At 37.0% G+C, this 20,398-nt stretch overlaps 1 protein-coding gene and 6 non-coding genes across 8 annotated transcripts; all 7 read right to left on the reverse strand.

Annotated features, from left to right (window-relative positions):
• Positions 1–3,570: 3,570 nt before the first annotated feature.
• rnf14 (ring finger protein 14) lies at positions 3,571–11,378 on the reverse strand. 2 transcript variants are annotated; one of them, XM_030154652.1, is made up of 9 exons: positions 11,288–11,378; positions 10,511–10,672; positions 10,165–10,295; positions 9,641–9,830; positions 9,141–9,505; positions 8,748–8,976; positions 7,865–8,037; positions 7,655–7,785; positions 3,571–4,977 (listed from the first exon to the last, which is right to left on the reverse strand). In XM_030154652.1, the coding sequence occupies exons 2-9, from the start codon at positions 10,659–10,661 to the stop codon at positions 4,917–4,919; spliced, it is 1,431 nt and encodes a 476-aa protein (XP_030010512.1). In that variant the 5' UTR covers positions 10,662–10,672; positions 11,288–11,378; the 3' UTR covers positions 3,571–4,916. The 2 variants fall into 2 exon arrangements, with proteins under 2 accessions (XP_030010512.1, XP_030010511.1); XM_030154651.1 differs by having other exon boundaries at positions 10,511–10,669; positions 11,288–11,363.
• A 4,453-nt stretch (positions 11,379–15,831) lies between these two features.
• trnad-guc (transfer RNA aspartic acid (anticodon GUC)) lies at positions 15,832–15,903 on the reverse strand. The gene has a single exon. It is a non-coding gene; the product is annotated as a tRNA-Asp (tRNA).
• Positions 15,904–17,029: 1,126 nt separating this feature from the next.
• On the reverse strand, positions 17,030–17,102 carry trnav-aac (transfer RNA valine (anticodon AAC)). The gene has a single exon. It is a non-coding gene; the product is annotated as a tRNA-Val (tRNA).
• A 254-nt stretch (positions 17,103–17,356) lies between these two features.
• On the reverse strand, positions 17,357–17,429 carry trnag-ccc (transfer RNA glycine (anticodon CCC)). Its single transcript has one exon. It is a non-coding gene; the product is annotated as a tRNA-Gly (tRNA).
• A 1,281-nt stretch (positions 17,430–18,710) lies between these two features.
• Positions 18,711–18,782, reverse strand: trnad-guc (transfer RNA aspartic acid (anticodon GUC)). The gene has a single exon. It is a non-coding gene; the product is annotated as a tRNA-Asp (tRNA).
• A 624-nt stretch (positions 18,783–19,406) lies between these two features.
• On the reverse strand, positions 19,407–19,479 carry trnav-aac (transfer RNA valine (anticodon AAC)). The gene has a single exon. It is a non-coding gene; the product is annotated as a tRNA-Val (tRNA).
• A 189-nt stretch (positions 19,480–19,668) lies between these two features.
• Positions 19,669–19,741, reverse strand: trnav-cac (transfer RNA valine (anticodon CAC)). Its single transcript has one exon. It is a non-coding gene; the product is annotated as a tRNA-Val (tRNA).
• Positions 19,742–20,398: the final 657 nt, after the last annotated feature.

Here is a 20,398-nt window from a genome sequence, read left to right on the forward strand (position 1 = left end):
CACCCCTGATGTAGAGACACTGTTCTGCCGATGAAATACAGTCATGGTGTCACTTCAGAATAACAAACACAAATGTAAAATACCAGATAAACTATTGCCACACCCACACACTCACCTAAACTCCCATAAACACAATAACCCCATGAACACCCACACATAACACAGAACATAGAACAGAACACAGAATGTGAAACACCCACAGAACAATGTGGCAACATCTCTGCAGTCCGCCACATTAAGTGTCATTCCATTTGAATTGGTGATGGTCTGGCAACCTCAGACTGTGTATTAGGGCTATTGAATGCCTCACAATAAAATTCCCGTATCATTTTAACTTGATTTATTTAAAGGTTGGTAAAAACTCACCTGTGTGGACTCCAGCTCAAGGCAGCACAGCCACAATGAGACTTCAAGTAAAAAGTGCTAACTAGGAAAGTTGGCTTTCCTGCATTTTATAACAAGAAATAAGAGTTAACAGAATTGCTGTCCCTTGTACTGAACCCCAACTTAAAGACAGAAGTATTAACAACTCACCAAATTGTTTTGGAGCACAAAACTGGCATGCTTTGTTGTGCTAACTCACATTATTGCCTTAAATGTCAATAATTTTTATTTTCAAGTTTTACTAACTTAAATTACTGTTTCATGTCAAAAAATACATGTTGGATTTTTTGCAGTGCAGCTTTAAAATCATTCAGATATAACCCATTTGGACATTCAGAGACTCTAATGAAAAATGGAAACACCATCATCTTAACATTAATTCACCAGTAAAACCCATGGAGTTGAATAAATGACAGTGGATGGAGACACTTGTTTTTACATTCAGTTATTGGTATCTTTGCAGAAAGAGTCACTTTTTCTTCAGTTTTCTCTGTTTCTGATACAATAACCTTTAACTTTAATCTGAGCATTTATGAACATCTGCATGATCAGTAAATTAAACATAGAAAAAGACCTGATCTTCACTGAAAAAATGCAAAATACAGAGGATAATATCATAACAAATAATAATAAATAGAGAGAAAAATTAATTTGGGAGGTACCACTAAAGTAGCTCTGGGTCTTTCTGGGTTAATGTCTAAATGTGACCTTTTTCCCTACTATAGCAGAACAAAAGGTCTGCAACCTCTAACTTTAAATCTGATTGTTCCACACTTGGATGAGTTAAAGGTGGAATTCTGTTTTTGGTAATGCTATAAAAAGTCAAATATAGTACATCTAGTTAGGAGACAATATTGAAAACTTTTAAACACTAATGCCTGTGGAAAATCTCCACTGAAAGTATGTATTATCAGCAAAATGGACCTCAAGTATGACATGTACAGGTAAAATAATGTATGTAATTTTTTTCTATTATATCTGATGTTTTTGATTCATTTTACAGCTGCATTCGTGTGTGTTTTACTTTACTATAGATGTTACAACATATTTAAAATACTCTATATACAGCTAAATCTACAGACATCATTTTCTGTAAGATCATGTTAGAATCGCTGTCCTGTAAGAACTGTATACCTCTAAAAGGCACATTTTTCATGACGTCTGAAAAACAGTTCTGTTTTCAGCTTCTTGAGAACAAGGATAACTCTCAAATCTCAACCCAAACAGGAAACACTTTATCACAAATATTTAGTATCAACGCACTTGGATTCCATGGGACAGAAGAAGATAAAAAACAGAAGTGTCTAAAGTGATTAAAGCTGCCAGTGGACTAAAGAAGTAAAAAGTATATTTACCTCAAAGATGTAGCGGAGCAGAAGTGCCTTTCTCAAATTTAAAGTCCTAAAATGTGTCGCAGAGCTTTTTTTTAATCACACCGGCCAATAGGACATCAGCTATTGTGACAGTGGCATCTTCGTTAGCAATTTCTTCAAACATCTCTGACAAAACTGCTGGTTGGATTAATTTCAAATTTTATTTGTAGCTTCCTTGGGATATTGTTCACAGATTTACCTCTACTTACAATGAACCATATTTTGACGGCTCATAACATGAAAATGGTTACAGATATCAATAGTTACTATTGAGCACTGATAGGAGGTCATATATGGACTTTCATTTGGGTCCATAACCTTTGACCTTGAAGGGTCAAACTCAAGATCACCAATGTCTACATTTCAACGATCATCTTCTCCCAAACTACCGGTCAGATTCATTTCCAATTTCATATGTAGCTTTTTTTGGACAATGCCTACAAAGATTGTTCAGTTTGAAAAATTTACATTTTTGAATTTTTGACAAATTCTTTGAATGTTAAAAATTTGCCTTTACTTATAATGGGCCATATTTTAATGGCTTATAACATGTAAATGTTTAGAGATATAAATATAGTTACTATTGAGCACTGATAGAAGTCATATACTAGTTGAGTTCTCCTCCAGTGAAAGTACCACCCACTTCTATTGGAAGATTGATCTCCTGCATCGAGACCACAGGACTCTAACATAGTGGCAGAACCTGACAACCTCACAAATTCAAGTTGTTGTTGATTCTTGATAGTACATCCCGGTGAGATACAGGGCCAATGGTCCTATTTTTATTATTATTAATTTTCTTGTCAGAGTAAAATAGTGTAAAGACATAAAACAAAAACAATGTCAAGGACCTACCAAAACAAAAATAGTGTAAAAACTGAAAAAGACAATCTAATAGATTAAGCTAGACGAAAACATAAAAGGTGTAGTGACAGCAGTAGTGGTGTCGCTATTCAATATTACTTGTTAGAAGCAGTAATTTTTCTGTCTGTGGTTGACCATCCAACAAGTTCAATTATTTAACTGTTTTGCCTGTGAGAGTCGGTACAAACGCAGAGAGTTCAAGGCGAGTTTTGGTAAATTTTGGTGAAAGAAATAGGTATAAATAAGTAAGTATATGATAGTGGAAAATCAAAATAGTAAAGTAGCTGTAAATCATAAAATCCATGTGTACTGAGGTAGTCATTGAGTGAAAGTGATTCCCAAATGTTCAGACATAAAAAGAAATGAAAGAAATATTGTATTAATATTGTAACACCTGTCCTGCAACACCTCCACTGGCTTCCTGTTAAATTTTGCATCATATATAAAATTCTACTTCTCACCTTCAAGGCCATAAACCACCTTGCCTCTCGGTACCTCAGTAACCTCCTCCACATAAACATTCCCACCCGCAGTCTCAGGTCATCTTCATCTCTCCAACTCACCCTCCCACCTGCCCACTTGACTACCATGGGGTCCAGAGCTTTCAGCCGCTCAGCCCCCTGCCTCTGGAATGCCCTCCCAGAACACATAAAAAACTGTGATTCTATTACCACCTTCAAATCCCAGCTTAAGACTTATTTATTCAGACATGCCTACTAAATTCCATAATTTCACTTTTATCTACTGCCATTTTATGAACCTATGTGTTTTATATATGTATATGTGTAATTTTAATTGTGTTTTATTTACTTTTAACAACTTTGTACAGTGACCTCGAGTGTCCTGAAAGGCGCCTATAAATAAAATGTATTATTATTATTATTGTATCAAATCCTCACTTATGACGCAAATATTTCCACACTTGTGAAATGAATTAAACAGACAAAGGTTCAGTGGTAACTTTTATTCTGTGAAACAGTATGCTGGATGCATTCAGACAGGATTCTGAAGGCCTTTTTTATAAACAACTGGATTTTGTACGTTATCATTATGAATTGGGTGTTTGTTGAAGGGAAACTGATTCCATGTGCGTTTCTTACCTTAACAAGAATGCATAATATATTCAGACTGTCCAGACTGGCATCGAGTACAAAAACTAAACAAAATCAGTGGAGCCCAGATCATTTAGGGCAGGAGAGGTTCTTCAGTGGTTCTAACAGTGGTGCTTGTATGGTACAGGCTCCTTTTTGAGCAAATGAAAAATATTCCTGCCTTGACATTATCACTATTGTACTCCATTTCTATCACTTTCCCTAGATTAGAATATTTGGCAACTTTACAGTTACAGTGTCTACGACAAACATGGAGAATTTGGAAAAACGGCCTGGTTTAATTTAATTCGTAAACGGCTGTGAACACAAAGTAAGAACATCTCTCCTCCAACATTTTGTAAAGCTGAACCCCACACAACTCATTAAGAAAAGAACATTCACTCCATCGGAGGATTGGCCACGGATGAACAGACCCTCGCAGGCACACCATGAAAATATTTCAAGAAGTTATTTTAGATTTGTAAACTTAACAGGCATTAAGGGTTTCCCATTTTAATACTTAACCAAAGATCATTGATCTCTATCTAAAAACAATCACAATTTTCTGTAGCTGGGACAAAGAACCCTCTAAGTTTGCCTGTTTTGTACTGAATCCCTTACTAACAGTACATGCGTATCAAAGCTGACACATACATTAACAAACTCACTGAAATACTCGCCTTGAGGTTAATTTAAGGAGGCTTAGCTGTGCTTAGAGTTAGAGACTTAACAGCAAATAACAATGAAAGCCAAATGTAGTGTCTCTGTCATCAGATCTGAGACGGAACAGAAATGCTTAGTCTGAGCCGACTAAACTGAAAATCATTAGTTCTTCCAAAACAGCCATTTGATATAATAAATCCATGAGTAGTTAAATGAATCGCAAAAACTAATTCTGCAAAGCTTGATTGAATCCAACAGTTTTTTTTTCTGTCAATACAGACATCTCTTCATATCCTTTTTCTACCTATCCATATATCCCACAATGTGCCCTTGTTGATCTTAAAAAGGAAATGTCATTATTTCATGGCTGTCGAACCATAGACTCTATTAGTACACAGTATGCGCTTGAATGTTGAATCTTTGTAAAGCATATATTAAACTATTTTCACCTATACACAGTGAGTGTCACAGGTGAAGTGATGGTTGTGTGAGATAAAGTGCATTCAGAAAGAGCATACAGCGGGGACAGGTACTGCACTGATCAGTCCTCTTCATCACTCCAGAAGGCATCTTCCTCATCTGGATCCACACCGTGAAAGAGTCTGAAATAGAAGATAGAATCCATTTAGGACAATTAGGACAATTTGATGTTTGCCAACAGCGACGATGTTTATTTGTGGGCGGGACATAACTGGCAGCAGAAAGTGATGGTTCCACTATTCAGTTACAAGTGGATGGTGCTGTTTATTTAACCTTATCCCACCCCAGTGTTAGCTCAGTTTGGAAAAACTGGGCTCACGTTGGACATCTCTCAGGCTTTTTATGAATGTAATTTGGACATCAGGATCAATCAGGTCAAGTCAGAATAAGGCCCAATACCAATTCACCCCTTGGCTCTCCCCCTTACCCCTACCCCTCCATTTTACACTTTCACATGAAAGGGTAGGGGTGTCCTGATTCTTAATGAGTTGGAGGGGAAGGGCTAAGGGGGAGAGCTGTTTGGCCCTCAAAACTGCGATTTTTCAGGACCATACAACAAATAGAGGGGAATGAGAAATTTAACATAATTCTGTTCGAATCATCGGCAAGATGGCGGTAAACACAGCAAAAAAGTGCAGCAGTGTGATGACAGAAACACAAATGTATGTATTTTCTTCATCAACTTAATCATCTGATCGACTGTTTAATGCCGTTTCAATGTGTTATAGATCGCATTTCTGTGGTTTGTGGTTGATAGTTGCAAAAAGATGCCCAAAGCCTATGGAACAGAGATGGTTACAGCCGCTGAGGGCATGGGGAATTCTTTCGGAAACAAAGTTGTCACATCTGTTTATAGCGGCATTGATGACTGCTGAGGATGTAACAGGTCTTGAAGGGTTGGATCATTTCATAGGGGAATGTTTCAACCCCTACCCCTTGCAACTCCATTTCAAGGGGTAGTGCCAAGTGCAAGGGCCAAGGGGTAGGGGTTAAGGGGAGGGCCAAGGGGTGAATTGGGAATAGGCACATGTCTGACGCCGACCACAGCAGAAGACACTATAAAAGTTCAGTGCAGGTGGTGTCCTAGAATGGCTAAGTTAAGCTACTGGTGTCCAACAGAGATCCTGGTATCTGCTGACAACAAAGTCCCATATGTTATAATCCTTTAAAGTAAGTTGTATTGCTGCTCATTGAAATGAGTTATGTTGCATATTATTGACAGTGACATATAATAACGTGATGTCAGGTTCAGAAACTGAAGTTGACAAAACTTTGTGGGTGTTCACAAGGAAAGAAACTGAACTACATTCACAGAGGCTACAAAAGGACCGGTTACAGACGCAGCCTTTATTCCACATCGTTACATGTTTTTTTTGTACATATAGCATTAGTTAAATGCATTTGTAAAGGAGGGGCTAAACTTGGGTTTAATGAACGGTAGCTCCAGTCTGTGTCAAATGGATAAAATAATACTCCATTTGTGAGTTTCCTGATTCGTGATTATATCTGATGAATCAAACAGAAATGCCAGGGCCTGGACCCAGATGTTTCAGTTTGTTGTGTACTGACAGTTAGTTCAGTTTGTGCTCCTCCCTGACTGACAAAAACTATTGGATATTCAGTGGGAGTATTCTATAGAACAGCATACCAAGACATTTCTATTCCTTATTTTCTCATTAGCTGACATCACTATGACGTCCTGTGATGACCCCTCCACACCACTAGGTGTGTGTTGGTCTTTCTGCTTCTTCCTTTACAGGATCTGACCAAGGTGGGATTGTCCTGGTAATCAGCAGATGTGCTGCACCTGGTTCTGGTGTCTTGCCCATCTTTATAAGCCCCTCCCTGTCAACCATTGCTCTCTCACACTCACGCCAGACCTACCTGCACTCCATCCGAGTGGCTGCGGCTGCACCATAGATTTCAACATGGACTCTTAGATTATTATTATATCCTAACCTGCACTTAAAAATAAAATAAGCACTTTTGCACCAACCCCACTCGCTACTTTTCTTTTGGTTGCGGTCTTTGAGCCAGACCGTAACAGTCTACTGAAATGGTCTCTATGTCGATGTGACTAGTCACTAGCTCGCACGCACGTGCGCACACACACACACACAAGCCAGACCGCAAACAGACCTACATTTTCACTCATCTCCAAATTCAACAATCACGATCTCAAAACCAGAATTTTTTTTACCCTTTTCCACCTTTCTGCTGTCACTGTGACTGAGGGTGCATACTCAACACAGTGGCCGTCCCCAAAAGCATACAAATGCATACACACACATTCACATTTTACTCACCTATCAGGTGCATGCAGGGACAGCGGCCAGATGTAGATGGCAAAAACTATTGCTCTGACTTCACGGGTTTAAATAGTTGAATTTCGTGAGCTTGGGGGGAAGTTATGTCATGCCCAGGGTAGGGGCTATGGGTATAAATGGGGGTGTTTGGGCCTAGTACAAGGAGGGAGTTTTGTGGTGGTTGCATTGAAGTGAGTTTTTGAGAGTTGTGATAACATTGTAGTGATTTGTTTTGTTCTACTGAATGTAGTTAAAGCTGAACTCTTGTAAATACTGTATATACAGTATTTATAAAGAGTATTTTTTTCCCACCATTTTTGTTGTGGGTTTTTTTAAACAATTTTTTTTTTTTTGGACACTTATTTGCACTGGGATGTCAATAAAAACCATCACTACAGCTTACGACTACACCATCATTTTTTCCACATATTTTTTTAGTCAGTTTTAAAGAACCCCATAACAGTCGATAACAGTGGAAAGACGTGATACTCACTGATTGTAACAGGGCGAATGTGGGTTGTTAAAGTGACTGTATGGGTTGACTTTGCTGAGGACGCCCAGGCACAGCCAACAGAAATATTGTTTACAGGAAGTGCAGGTCATCTTGTTGCAGCCATCAACTTTCTAGACAAACAGAGAGAATACGTCATCAACTGCAGACCTGATATATTGTACTGTAACCAGGACAGGAGGCTTTAGATACCTGTATGTTTGTGCCACAACGTGGACAACATTTACAGTTCTCATTCAGCCAGTCTCTGCTAAAGGACTCCTCGACGGCTTTCTGAATCACCCTCTTTCCAAACCGCTGCTCCATGAACTTTTTGCCCTCGGTAGTGGCTGACAGGTAATCATCTCTGAGGTTACGTAGTTCATCTGCGACACGAGGCAAAAAACAGGGACAAAATCATTTAAGATTAGTATCTAGAGCTTAATAACCAACTTAATACCTAGAAATTAATCAAAAACTATCTTGATAATCAATAACAGGCTTGAAAACTATTTTAAGATGAAAAAAGTCTAAATTCTCTGATGCATGAATGATCCTTCCTCCTCCATTACAGTAAACTGAGTATCATCAGCTTCACAAAAATGAAAAGTCACAGTCACACAGAAATAAATAAAAAATACACAACTATTATAACTTTGATATCTGACCAAAAGATAGCACTAAAAAACAGCTATTTTCATCCATCAAACACAAAAACAGATAATGAAATAGAGATCCTTAACATTTTACTTTTAAAAACACCACTTTTAACTCTCCTTGACTTAAAACCATGATTGATATTGAATGGATGCTTATTTTGTAAATAAATGGTTTCACATTTCAGTAGTTAATATGTACATATGTATGCTATCGTGCCAAAGGAAAAAGCCTGTAGCAGAAGATAAGCACCCTGCTTTTATATATATATATATATATATATATATATATGTATACACACACACAAATATTTCATCAAACATTTATTTTTCCATAGAGTCTTTTGTTTTTTCCACACTTATCCTGAAGTTCCATACTTTAACATACTGCATAGCAAATAAATCACAAACACAAACAGCTGTATTTCCTGGGATGTTACCTGCATTAATTTTACAGTGGGAGACGCCATGATAGCCCAGCTTGCACAGTGTACAGAAAGCATACTGACATGCTGAACAAATGCCCATGGTTGTGTCTGGTTCTACCATGACCGCAGTGCCGCAGGACTGGCGAGGACAGTAGACCACATCAGCCATGAGGTCCAGACTGGACTGGAGAAGTAGACGGTCATAACGGGCAAATAGCTCCTCATCTACCAGCTGCTTCACCTGAGAGACGACAGTAGTGAATGAAAGAATCAGTGATTTAGATTAGATTTGGAGTAGTGTAAAGTCAGTGAAGTTCTATTATAAAAAATACTTGTTTAATAGATAAAATGATTAATTCAATTTACATTTTACAGCTATAAAGAAAACACACAACCTTCACTTACCTGCAATGGTGTGGCTACAGAGGAACATTTGGGCTCAGGGCAATTAAGGCACTGAACGTTACCATCCCGTATTTGGATTTGGAAGTATTCAGACATGCAGGCCTTGCAGTATACATGCTGGCACTCTTTAAAGCAAAGGCAGCTGGAGCCCAGCTTCTCTACAAAGCAAATCCCACAACAGAAGACCTTCCCATTGAAGACCCTTTGGCGCTGCTCTTCATCAAAGTCCAGGAGCTGAGGTAGAATGTCGGCACGGGGATCTAGCAGCACGACAGTCCTTGGGTCCAGGTGTGATGAAGACGACTGTGGTTCAGGATTTCCCTTCTTAACTTCTCTTTTTTTCTCCTCATCTTTTTCAAAATGAGCTGGAAAAAAAGTGGCATATTAGTCGATGTTACACCTGTTATTTCTCTATTATGTATTATTTCATAAGTTTTTGTGTCTGCTAAGAAGAATCTACTTTTCCATGGTTGCTTGACTTCACACAACACATACTATACCTGTGGCTGCTGGGTCAGCTTTCCTGCGCTCACCATTTGCTCTACTCCCTGCTCTGGTGACTTCTAGAGGAGACTTGATACCAAGAAAGTCTAAAGCTTCCTCCTTGAGGAACTGGATCCATGTGAAAAGAACCACACAGCCCTGATTCTCATCCCACAGCTCATCCAGACGTCTACACAGAGTGCTCATCTGAGGAGGGAAGGGGTGGGGGGCATTGTGAGTCAGGTTGATTCACTGGAATGGATTCTTGAGGAGACTAAACTGAACAGAGATATGAGTAATTTTATCAGTAACATTTGTAGTCTGCCTGATGTGTAAGAAAGACTGTCTACAATGGAAAAAGGTCTACTTAGTAATGATAATAAGGAAAAAATAATATGATTTGCTGATGTCAGGGAGAAATCTCAGAGACATGGCTATGTGCTGTGTGCCTGCATTACCTGCCACTATTAGATGTTTTAAAAGAATTCTTCTAATGTGGTGGTAGAAATAAAAATAGAACTAAAAGGGGCTGGAGTCTCACCTGTGCCCTTGTCATCCATTTAGAGCTGAGAGTGAAGAGTGGTGAGGATGTGGATGGATAGTCTCCAGGAAGCTCAAAGTTGAGCACCAAAGGAGGTAGGAAGCTGACATTATGTTCAGTTTGCTTCTCTCCTGCCACACCAGAATGACATCTAATTACACTTCTACATTTCTAATAAACATATAATTTAAGAATGCAAAAAGAAAAGCATAACCATTTGAAGTGTGACAGAACATTTCCATCTACAGTACATGGCTGAAATGATGTATTAAAAGTGCCTTCAACATTTTCCTGACAAATTAACTATTTTACAGATACACAGGCCTTACAGCTTAGAGTTTTGTACCTTTGCAAACTACTTTGAAATCAGTAGGGAGCTCCAGACAGAGTTGAATCTCTCCCCCCTGAGCAGATTCCGCCCGATGAAACTCCTCCTCGTCATAGATACTTGCTAAAGCAAGTAGCTCATCCTCCTGGGCTTCCCTGTCCTCAGACATTTACATACCTGCTACGACAGCACAGTTTAGCATTAGCCTTAAACCAAAACCATAGTAACATGACAGTCATCAGTAACAAGAAGCTAGTCTTTAACACGTGTACATTCTCTGTAAAATCATTTATCTGGAATGACTGCTAGATATAAATGTAGTACATCACTAGACACTGGCGTTAATTCAGACTGTTAGTTAACTTTTCAGTCTGATGTGTACAAACAGTGGTCGTGAAAGTTTGCTAGGGCAAAACGTCAGCTTGTCTTTGCTAACAGACTACGGCTAACTAAACCAAAGTTGGCAATTTAGCAAACTAAAACTGACTTGATCCAAATTATAACTGAGTCTTATTTGACTTTTATTTCATCGTAACCCAAATTATAATGCTTGTTGTTGTAGACACGGGCCAGTCGGCAAACTTGAAGCCGGAACAGAGTTAGCAAACTGGGATACTAGCATTAGGAAATGAAGCTAACCAGATAGCAATACGAGCTAATGTAAACATTAGGTACACAAGCTGCAACTTTTCCTTCGTGGCCTCTAGAACCACACAAGTCCTCCCAACAACAGAACCTACACACATTAACTCTGCGGTAGCATTGAAATAAAGTCGTTAATAACGTGGTTCTTACCCTGTGCTACCGACGAACTACCTACTGACTTCTGCCCTCTGACAGATTCATGACTGAGGAGGAGAGGACATGCGCCACCTACAGGTGAGTCTGTGAACTGCAGGGCTGAGTTTCATCACTGGGGTTCATTCAAACAATGCCTCCAGAGTCTTGTCACTGACACATTAAACGCAGTGGAATGAAAAGAAGCAGCCTGGTTTTACTCAGGGACTGCAACTAAGTACATATTTGAGGTACCTGTATTTAATTTGAGTCTCTTTATTTCATGCACCTTTATATGTCTACTCTGCTACATCTCAGAGGCAAATATTGCACTGTATAGTACAAACTCATGTTATGTTCAGGGGCCACATTCAGCCCAATATGATCTCAAATGGGCTGGACCAGTGAAATAATAACAGTGAAAAAAGTAAAATTCTGTTATAAAAAATATTTGCATCTACAAACTAAAAAAAGGGGGAAAAGAAAAAACAAGTATAATTTTACCAATATTCTGCCTGTTATAAAATGTTTTGTGTATTTATAGATCCCCTGTGATCTACAAGTTGTAATGCACATGTGTAAATGAAAAACTGAGGCATAATGTTAAAATTGCTTATTTTTCTTAAGAAATTTCCAGTTGTTCATGTTATTAACATTTTGTAAAGGATACTCTCTTAATGTAATTTTACTTTTTTTCTAAAACATACAGAAAAGTTTGGAGTTGTCATTATTTATGGGCTATTATGTTATTATTTCACTGATCTGACCCACTTGGGATCGCACTGAGCTAAAATGATTTTCTCATCATTATCTGTTAATGTCTTCTGTGAAATTTTTGCATTTCACAAGTTCATCCCACTGGACCAGATTGGACCCTTTGGTGGGCTGGCTTTGGCCACTGACCATATGTTTGATACCTGTGGTATAGTACTATCACTTTCCCTTCAGCAAAAGCTTGCTTCAAATGTAACCCCTTGCTTCCCAGATTTATTTACAATTGTATATAAAAAAACAAATGATATGTGTTGCTGCTGTTAAAAAAGATGCTAAATTATGTTATTGTTAATTAGAATATTATAATAGCTATGATGAAAATTAGTGACATTAGACGTAACACTGGTCTACAAATAAAATGCCTAAGCATAGTAGTATTGAAACTTTCTCAAGTTTGAGTCACTAATAAAGAAAAAATAAGTCAAAAATGTGTGTTGGCTATAGGTTCATAGATACAGTTTTCAGGTCAAAATGTGAAATTCTGAGAATTAATGAGAAAATGGGTTGTACTCAACACAAATGTTTGTCCAGTTACCAGATCTACTTCAAAACACTGCCTATACAACACATTCACTTATCAGGTTCTTTGTAGTGGAAGATTTATAAATCTTTTGTATAAATGTACAGTATACCAGTATATATGAGAAATAACAGTTTATCATATACATTGAAACATGAACTAACCTGTACTTTTGCCATTTGTTTTCCTACTCATCTCATTACAGTATGTACGATGTGACACATCGACCAGGTAACATATTTAGTGGAACAGTGGAATATTGAAGTGAATTTGCGATAACAGTCTACGAGATAATAGTTTGAAAATATGGCCATGTTTTCCTGTTTAAATGCACTCAATACACTGAATACAGGAAAAGAAGTCATTTATTTGAAATTTTCATCACAGAAAATTTTTTTTATAATCTTCAGGTCGCCTTTAGCTTTGTTGTTTTTCCAGGTTGAATTGTGCATACATATTTATGTCTACATGTCTTTTCTTCAAATTCAAGATTCACTTTATTGTCCAACAATTGAAAGAAATCTACCTTGGGCTTTCATCTATGCTGCATCCACAGAAAACCAAATAAAACCCACTGTACATACCCAAGGACATTGAAAGACAAATATCAACAAATGTGGAAGACAAGATTTAAGTAAAAAACACCCATGTCTACATTAATCCACTCAATCTACAAACCATTTGTTCTATGCTAAAATGACCTACCACCATTTAAAATTTCAACAAAGTAAAACACCAAAATGCCAAGCGCTCTCCTGCCTTGATATTCTCATTACTTTAATGATACCAGCAACTGCTTTTATTTTCTTATTGAAAAGTGTCCCTTAGATGTCTCCCTCTGACACTAATCTCAGATATAACTGTACTGTCAGACCGACTCAACGGTCAGAATGCAGAATATTTTAAATGATAGATTAAGTTATAATTAATTTATCACGGACAAGTAGTTTAATGCAGTTCCACCTGTTAATATTTGAATCATATTGCTGTAATGTCACAAATCAAACCCATCTCTGTCCGATATACACATACATTAACACAACCTTAGTAACAACTTCCACAACATCCGCACCTATGTGACTATGCTCTCCCTCTTCTGCTGTGGTGATCCCACATGTCACTGCTCACAGCGCTGTTCCCCCCACCTATTATGTCAGGATCTCTTTTGCATATGTGGGTCACTTCAGGGTCGCATTCAGTTCATTCTCAAACTGATAGAAGTCGCATTTAATGTGTAATATGAACAAGCACACAAATGGGATTTCACAAAAAAATCTGAATTGTGCATTAAGACCTGCTGTCTGAACGTAGCCTTAGTGATACATTTCTCAGTGATTCGTTGAAGTTGTTACACTGCGGTTGTCATTACAGAACATGACAGTTACACGTTTAACATTTTGTGTATATTTTGACTACACTGGAGCTAAACACTGCTAGAAATTAAGATAAGCTTTCCCTAGTCAGCATTTGACTTGAAGTCCCTGATTTCAGTTGTATTTTTAAGATAAATATGACAAAATGCTGTGTTGGATTACTGCTTTTATGTAACTATTTAGAATAAAGTGAAAACAGTAAATTATAACACTGGTCTAAAAACTGTTAAAATGAATTCAGCCTGTTTTATACAATTCTCATCATATTGCATTTTCATCATTAACACATGCAATTCATGTAGTTTGCAATTATCACTGCAATGTGACAATACAAAGAAATCGATTATACATTGCATTTAGGCTGTTTATTATAACAAATATGTCTGTTTTTACATCTTGAAGTGAATATCTATTACTCTGTTTTGAGTTAATGCCAAATGTCTTTTACATGTTTTCCTACATACTTTGTAGTTTTTCGTGAAGGAGAAATTCTGCTTAGTCCTGTGTAGTTGCTATACAGGGTATGAACACTTGGTGGTGACAACACATTGCTTCCGAAATCAGCTGAGCTCAGTGGGTATTTGTCAGTCTACGCATAAGTTATAATTCCTGAAATATTTAAATGTTGACACAAATTCCTCTTTTTTTAAATTCAAAAATAATGACGTTTTAAACAACGAACAGGTCTTATCATCAGTTTAAATGAAGTGTGTTCTTGTAATCCCCTGGCTGTCTTGTGCTTTTATAGAAGAGACACCTCTTTTTTTACCTGCTTTCCAACCCCGTAATTCCCTCTCACGGTGTTTTTCCTCTCTTCTTTTTTCATGGCCTGAGTCAAAATTGCCACTTGGATGCTTGACCATTCCAGACACGCTGGATTGTTGGCCAGCCGCGTATACCTGTAGAACTGTGACAAGCCAATCTGAAGAGAGAAAGAAATGACACATTCCTGCAGATTTAATCTCCCCTGAAACATAAACAAAGTAAATTGATATAAGACAGAAAACCCGGTCAGTGCAGTAATGAGTCATTGAAAAGAATTAGCAGCAAAAATTTGTTAGCATGCTATCTGTCAAGCTATAACTCACAGGTGAAAGTATTAATAGCTTCATGACTAAATGGATTTGTATAAAAAAAAAAAAAAATCAGTACCTGATATAAATAAAAGCTGAAGAACTGAAAACAGCTGGAGACGTGTCGCCTTCTCCTCAGAGGATCAGAGTGATGAAGCTTACTGCAGCTGTGCATCGTGGGAGAAAAGTACTCAACAGCGTCAAAACACACATCAATAGAACAATGCAACTGAACAATGTCTATTATATACAATATAATAATAAAATATAATACAATATTTTGTGAGTGAGTGAGTGTGTGTGTGTGTGTGTCTGTGTCTGTGTTATCACTGTATGCAGTTGTGATAAACGCTTGTGATTTGTCCTTTGGTCTTGCTGCAGAATGTAGAATGTGTGAATTCATGTAGAATGTAGAATGAATGATGTAGAATGTAGAATGAATGTGTAGAATGTAGGATGAATGAGTGTCGAATGTAGAATGAATGGGTGTAGAATGGAGGATGAGTCAAAGGTTCAGATGAAATTCTATTGAACATGAATGCGGGTCATTTTTGACCCACTCATGGAAGCTTGGGGTAGTAATACAAAAACTACAATTTCATAAAATCAATAAAAAGTCAAGTAAAATATTTAAAAGGCATGATGTCAAAAACATGAATACCTGGAATTTGAAAAAAATTTTTTTTTATAAAGATATTGCAAGAAACCAAACTCACTGGGTCATTTTTCACCAGTTATGAATTTAAGGGTCAAAACAATGTAATTATAGTAGTTGCAAATAATAATAATAATTCTGTTTGTAAAGAACAGAAAAGTAAGCACCTCCCCGTCGGGGAATCGAACCCCGGTCTCCCGCGTGACAGGCGGGGATACTCACCACTATACTAACGAGGACGACAAGAATGACTTCCTGCAGTACCCTTTTTGTCCACAATATGGATGTCTACGCTATAATGGCACTGTTGCAGCATTGTTATGAAGATAAATTTGAAGCTACATAAATATGGAGCCAATCCAGGGCCATAAGTTTTGCATATGAAAAAAATAAAAATTTGAAACTGAAAATTTTAAGGTTTGATCTTGAATTTTGAAAAATGCAACAATGTACTGAAATTTAAAAAAAAGTATATCAAACGGTTTTTCAGGTTAAATATAATTTTGATTCACTTCGGTAATTCTTTTGAATAAATTATTTATTTTCATTTTCACTTTCCTATATATTTTAATATTTGAGGTTTTATTTTTCAGTTGCATGTTTTATCTTTTCTTTGAAATCTCATTTTTTCCACTTTCAGATCTTTTTTCAGTTTCAGATCTCTTTTTTTTCGCTTGTACAACTTTTGGCCCTGATGCGGTGTGTAGGGCATGAAAAATAAAGAAAGTTAAAGTTAAGAGAGTCTGGTTTTCGACCAATTCGACATGTAAAGTGTCATGAGATAACTTTTGTTGTGATTTGGCGCTATATGAATAAAATTTGATTGATTAATTGATTGAGGTGTGGGAGACTGGGGTTCAATTGCCTGATGGGGAGGTGTTTACTTTTCTGTTCTATACTGACTGAAGTATGACCGCTCTCTCTATTAGCTTTCATACACACACTCACTCACTCACTCACTCACTCACTCACTCACTCACAAAATAGATGTTGACATTGTTCTATTGGGGTTATATACTATATATTATCTACTATATATACGTTGCTTTTCAAAATATTTTAAAAAATTTTTTTTAAATAGTTAAAAATGTGAAAAAATGAAAAAAAATTTCAAAGATGAAATCATTCTTTTGTGGATCAAAAGAAAATACAAATGATAATTTTTAACTTGACAAAATATCACAAGTGCCATAAAATACATGGATTTCAAAAAGGGTCATTTTAGACCCAGTTATGGAAGAGTGGAGGGTCCAGTCACTCGTGCATTGAAGGGTTAGAATAAATTTTACATCAAAGTAGTTGGCTTTGTCAGATTTGTTGGTCCTGATCAACGTTTGTAACTGTCATAAATGACAGTAAAAGTAATGTTTCCGCCCGGTCTCGAACCGGGGACCTTTCGCGTGTTAGGCGAACGTGATAACCACTACACTACGGAAACTGGCCTTCTCTAGTCAAAACATTTTACACAAAAACATAACCGATATACATGGTATAACGTGATATACAAATATTATGTTATAACATAATAAATGCAGTAATATAAAACAATATTGAAAATCACAGATATGTAGAAAAGACTTTTAAAGACTTAAGGACTGATTTCCTTAACAAACCATTCAAGGATAGTCTGTATCGCTGCAGAGAACACTTTATCCTGCGTTGTTTTAGTTCCAGCATCGGTTTAGTGAAAGCTGTTGCCACCCGGTTTCAAACCGGGGACCTTTTGCATGGGAGGCAAATGTGATAACCACTACACTATGGAAACCCACAGCAGACACTGGAATCAGGTCCTCTGTGCGAAACTGGGCAGAAACATTCTTTTTACCCTACTGTCATTTATGACCATTACAAACGTCAATTATGACCAACAAATCTGACAAAGCCAACTACTTTTATGTAAAATTTATCCTAAACCTTCGATGCACGAGTGACTGGACCCTCCACGCCTCCATAACTGGGTCTAAAATGACCCTTGCTGAAATCAGTGTATTTTATGGCCCTTCTGACATTTTGTCATGCTAAAAATAATCCTTTGTATTTCAGTTTGATCCACAAAAGAATGATTTCATGTGTTCATATGTTTTTGAAATATTTTTTTTCCATTTTTAACTATTTAAATTTTTTTTTTTTTTTAAATACTTTGAAAATCTGAAAAAGTATATTTGGGAACTATACATCGTATATAACCATGATAGAAAAATGTCAACATCTATTTTGTGAGTGAGTGAGTGAGTGAGTGAGTGTCCAGTTCCTCTCTCTCTTCTTGCTGTGTGTTATCACTGTATGCAGTAAACGTTTGTGATTTGTCCTTTGGTCTTGCTGTAGAATGTAGAATGAATGAATTCATGTAGAATGGTAATTTTACCTTTTACCATTTCAGTATAGAATGTAGAATGAATGGGTGTAGAATGGAGGATGAATCAAAGGTTGAGATGAAATTCCATTGAACATGAATGTGGGTCATTTTTGACCCACTTATGGAAGCTTGGGGTAGTAATACAAAAACTACAATTTCATAAAATCAATCAAAGGTCAGTAAAAAATTTAAAAGGCATGATGTCAAAAACATGTTTCTGGAGGAAGACTTGGAATATGAAATAATAACTTTTTTTTTTCTTTTTTACAAAGATATTGCAAGAAAACAACCTCACCGGGTCATTTTTCATGAATTATGAATTTACGGGTTAAAATTATGCAATTACAATTAGTAGTAGTTGCTAATAATTAGAGCTGCAACCAATTAATTAATGAAGTGCTTGAAGCGAATGCAAAAATTCCCGATTCGATTAATCGATTGGAATTGATTGAAGGGAAATATTCCATTGCAATTTTCCTGAATTGAAGCTTCTTTGTGCGTCACAATAAGCGTCTGTGTGAAACACAACAGTGGAACCAATGTTTAACAGCAGAGAAATGAAGGAAACAAAGCTTTGATTCAGGAGAATTGTGGTTGAATGATTTTTTTGGATCACTTTGAGTCGATTAATCGGTTGCAGCTCTACTAATAATAAAAATTCTGTTTGTAAAAAAACGAAAACATAACCACCTCCCCGTCGGGGAATTGAACCCCGGTCTCCCGCGTGACAGGCGGGGATACTCACCACTATACTAACGAGGACGATGAGGACAAGTGGGCGGACGGACAGATGGATGGACGGACAGACAGAAGGAAGGACGGAAGGAAGGAAGGTCACAAAATAAGTTAACATTGCTTTATTGTGGCTATGAATGAATGAATGAATGAATTTATTTTTGGTTTGGTTTGTACATCAATCATAGCACTTAGTATAATAACTGTAATAAACGGTATGCAGTTGTGATAAACATTTGTGACTTGTCCTTTGGTCTTGCTATAGAATATAACATGAAGGAATTCTGCTTTTGCAGAAATTCCTTTCTGCATTTTTCTGCTTTTTGCAGAATGCTGTTGCTTTTCAAAATATTTAAAAAAAATTTTTTAAATAGTTAAAAATGTGAAAAAATGAAAAAAAAAATTTCAATGATGAAATCATTCTTTTGTGGATCAAAAGAAAATACAAATGATAATTTTTAACTTGACAAAATGTCACAAGTGCCATAAAATACATGGATTTCAACAAGGGTCATTTTAGACCCAGTTATGGAAGAGTGGAGGGTCCGGTCACTCGTGCATTTAAGGGTTAGAATAAATTTTACATAAAAGTAGTTGGCTTTGTTGGTCCTGATCAACGTTTGTAACTGTCATAAATGACAGTGAAGATAGTGTTTCCGCCCGGTCTCGAACCAGGGACCTTTCGCGTGTTAGGCGAACGTGATAACCACTACACTACGGAAACTGGCCTTCTCTAGTCAAAAAATTTTACACAAAAACATAACCGATATACATGGTATAATGTGATATACAAATATTATGTTATATTATTACATAATAAATGCAATAATATAAAACAATATTGAAAATCACAGATATGTAGAAAAACTTTTAAAGACTTAAGACTCCATTCCAGCATCGGTTTAGTAAAAGTTGTTTCCACCCGGTTTCGAACCGGGGACCTTTCGCGTGTGAGGCGAACGTGATAACCACTACACTACGGAAACCCACAGCAGACACTGGAATCAGGTCCTTGGTCTGAAACTGGGCGGACACATTCTTTTCACTCTACTGTCATTTATGACAATTACAAATGTCAATTATGACCAATAGATCTGACAAAGCCAACTACTTTTATGTAAAATTTATCCTTAACCTTCGATGCACAAGTGACTGGACCCTCCACGCCTCCATAACTGGGTCTAAAATGACCCTTGTTGAAATCAATGTATTTTATGGCCCTTCTGACATTTTGTCATGCTAAAAATAATCCTTTGTATTTAATTTTGAGCCACAAAATTATTAATTTATGTTTTTGAAATTTTTTTTTCCATTTTTAACTATTTAAAAATGCATTTATTCATTCATTCATTCATTCATTATCTGAAACCGCTTTATCCTCACTAGGGTCACAGGGGTCGCTTGGAGCCTATCCCAGCTACATAGGGGCGAAGGCGGGGTACACCCTGGATAAGTCGGATAAGAAAAGCTTTGGTTCTGGAGAATTGTGGTTGAATGATTTTTTTGGATCACTTTGAGTCGATTAATCGGTTGCAGCTCTACTAATAATAAAAATTCTGTTTGTAAAAAAACGAAAACATAATCACCTCCCCGTCGGGGAATTGAACCCCGGTCTCCGGCGTGATAGGCGGGGATACTCAGGA

This window comes from Sphaeramia orbicularis, chromosome 14 (genome assembly GCF_902148855.1).
Source record: "Sphaeramia orbicularis chromosome 14, fSphaOr1.1, whole genome shotgun sequence".
In the NCBI taxonomy this organism is placed as follows: Eukaryota; Metazoa; Chordata; class Actinopteri; order Kurtiformes; family Apogonidae; genus Sphaeramia; species Sphaeramia orbicularis.

Bases quoted from the DNA above. Each gene is read 5' to 3' on its own strand.
- rnf14 (XM_030154652.1), bottom strand. From the start codon at position 10,661: ATGTCTGAGGACAGGGAAGCCCAGGAGGATGAGCTACTTGCTTTAGCA. The intron at 10,296-10,510 runs GTACAAAACTCT...CTGGTGTGGCAG, and splicing joins TTTCAAAGTAGTTTGCAAAG to GAGAGAAGCAAACTGAACAT. The intron at 7,786-7,864 runs GTATCTAAAGCC...CTGTTTGTCTAG, and splicing joins GTTGTGGCACAAACATACAG to AAAGTTGATGGCTGCAACAA.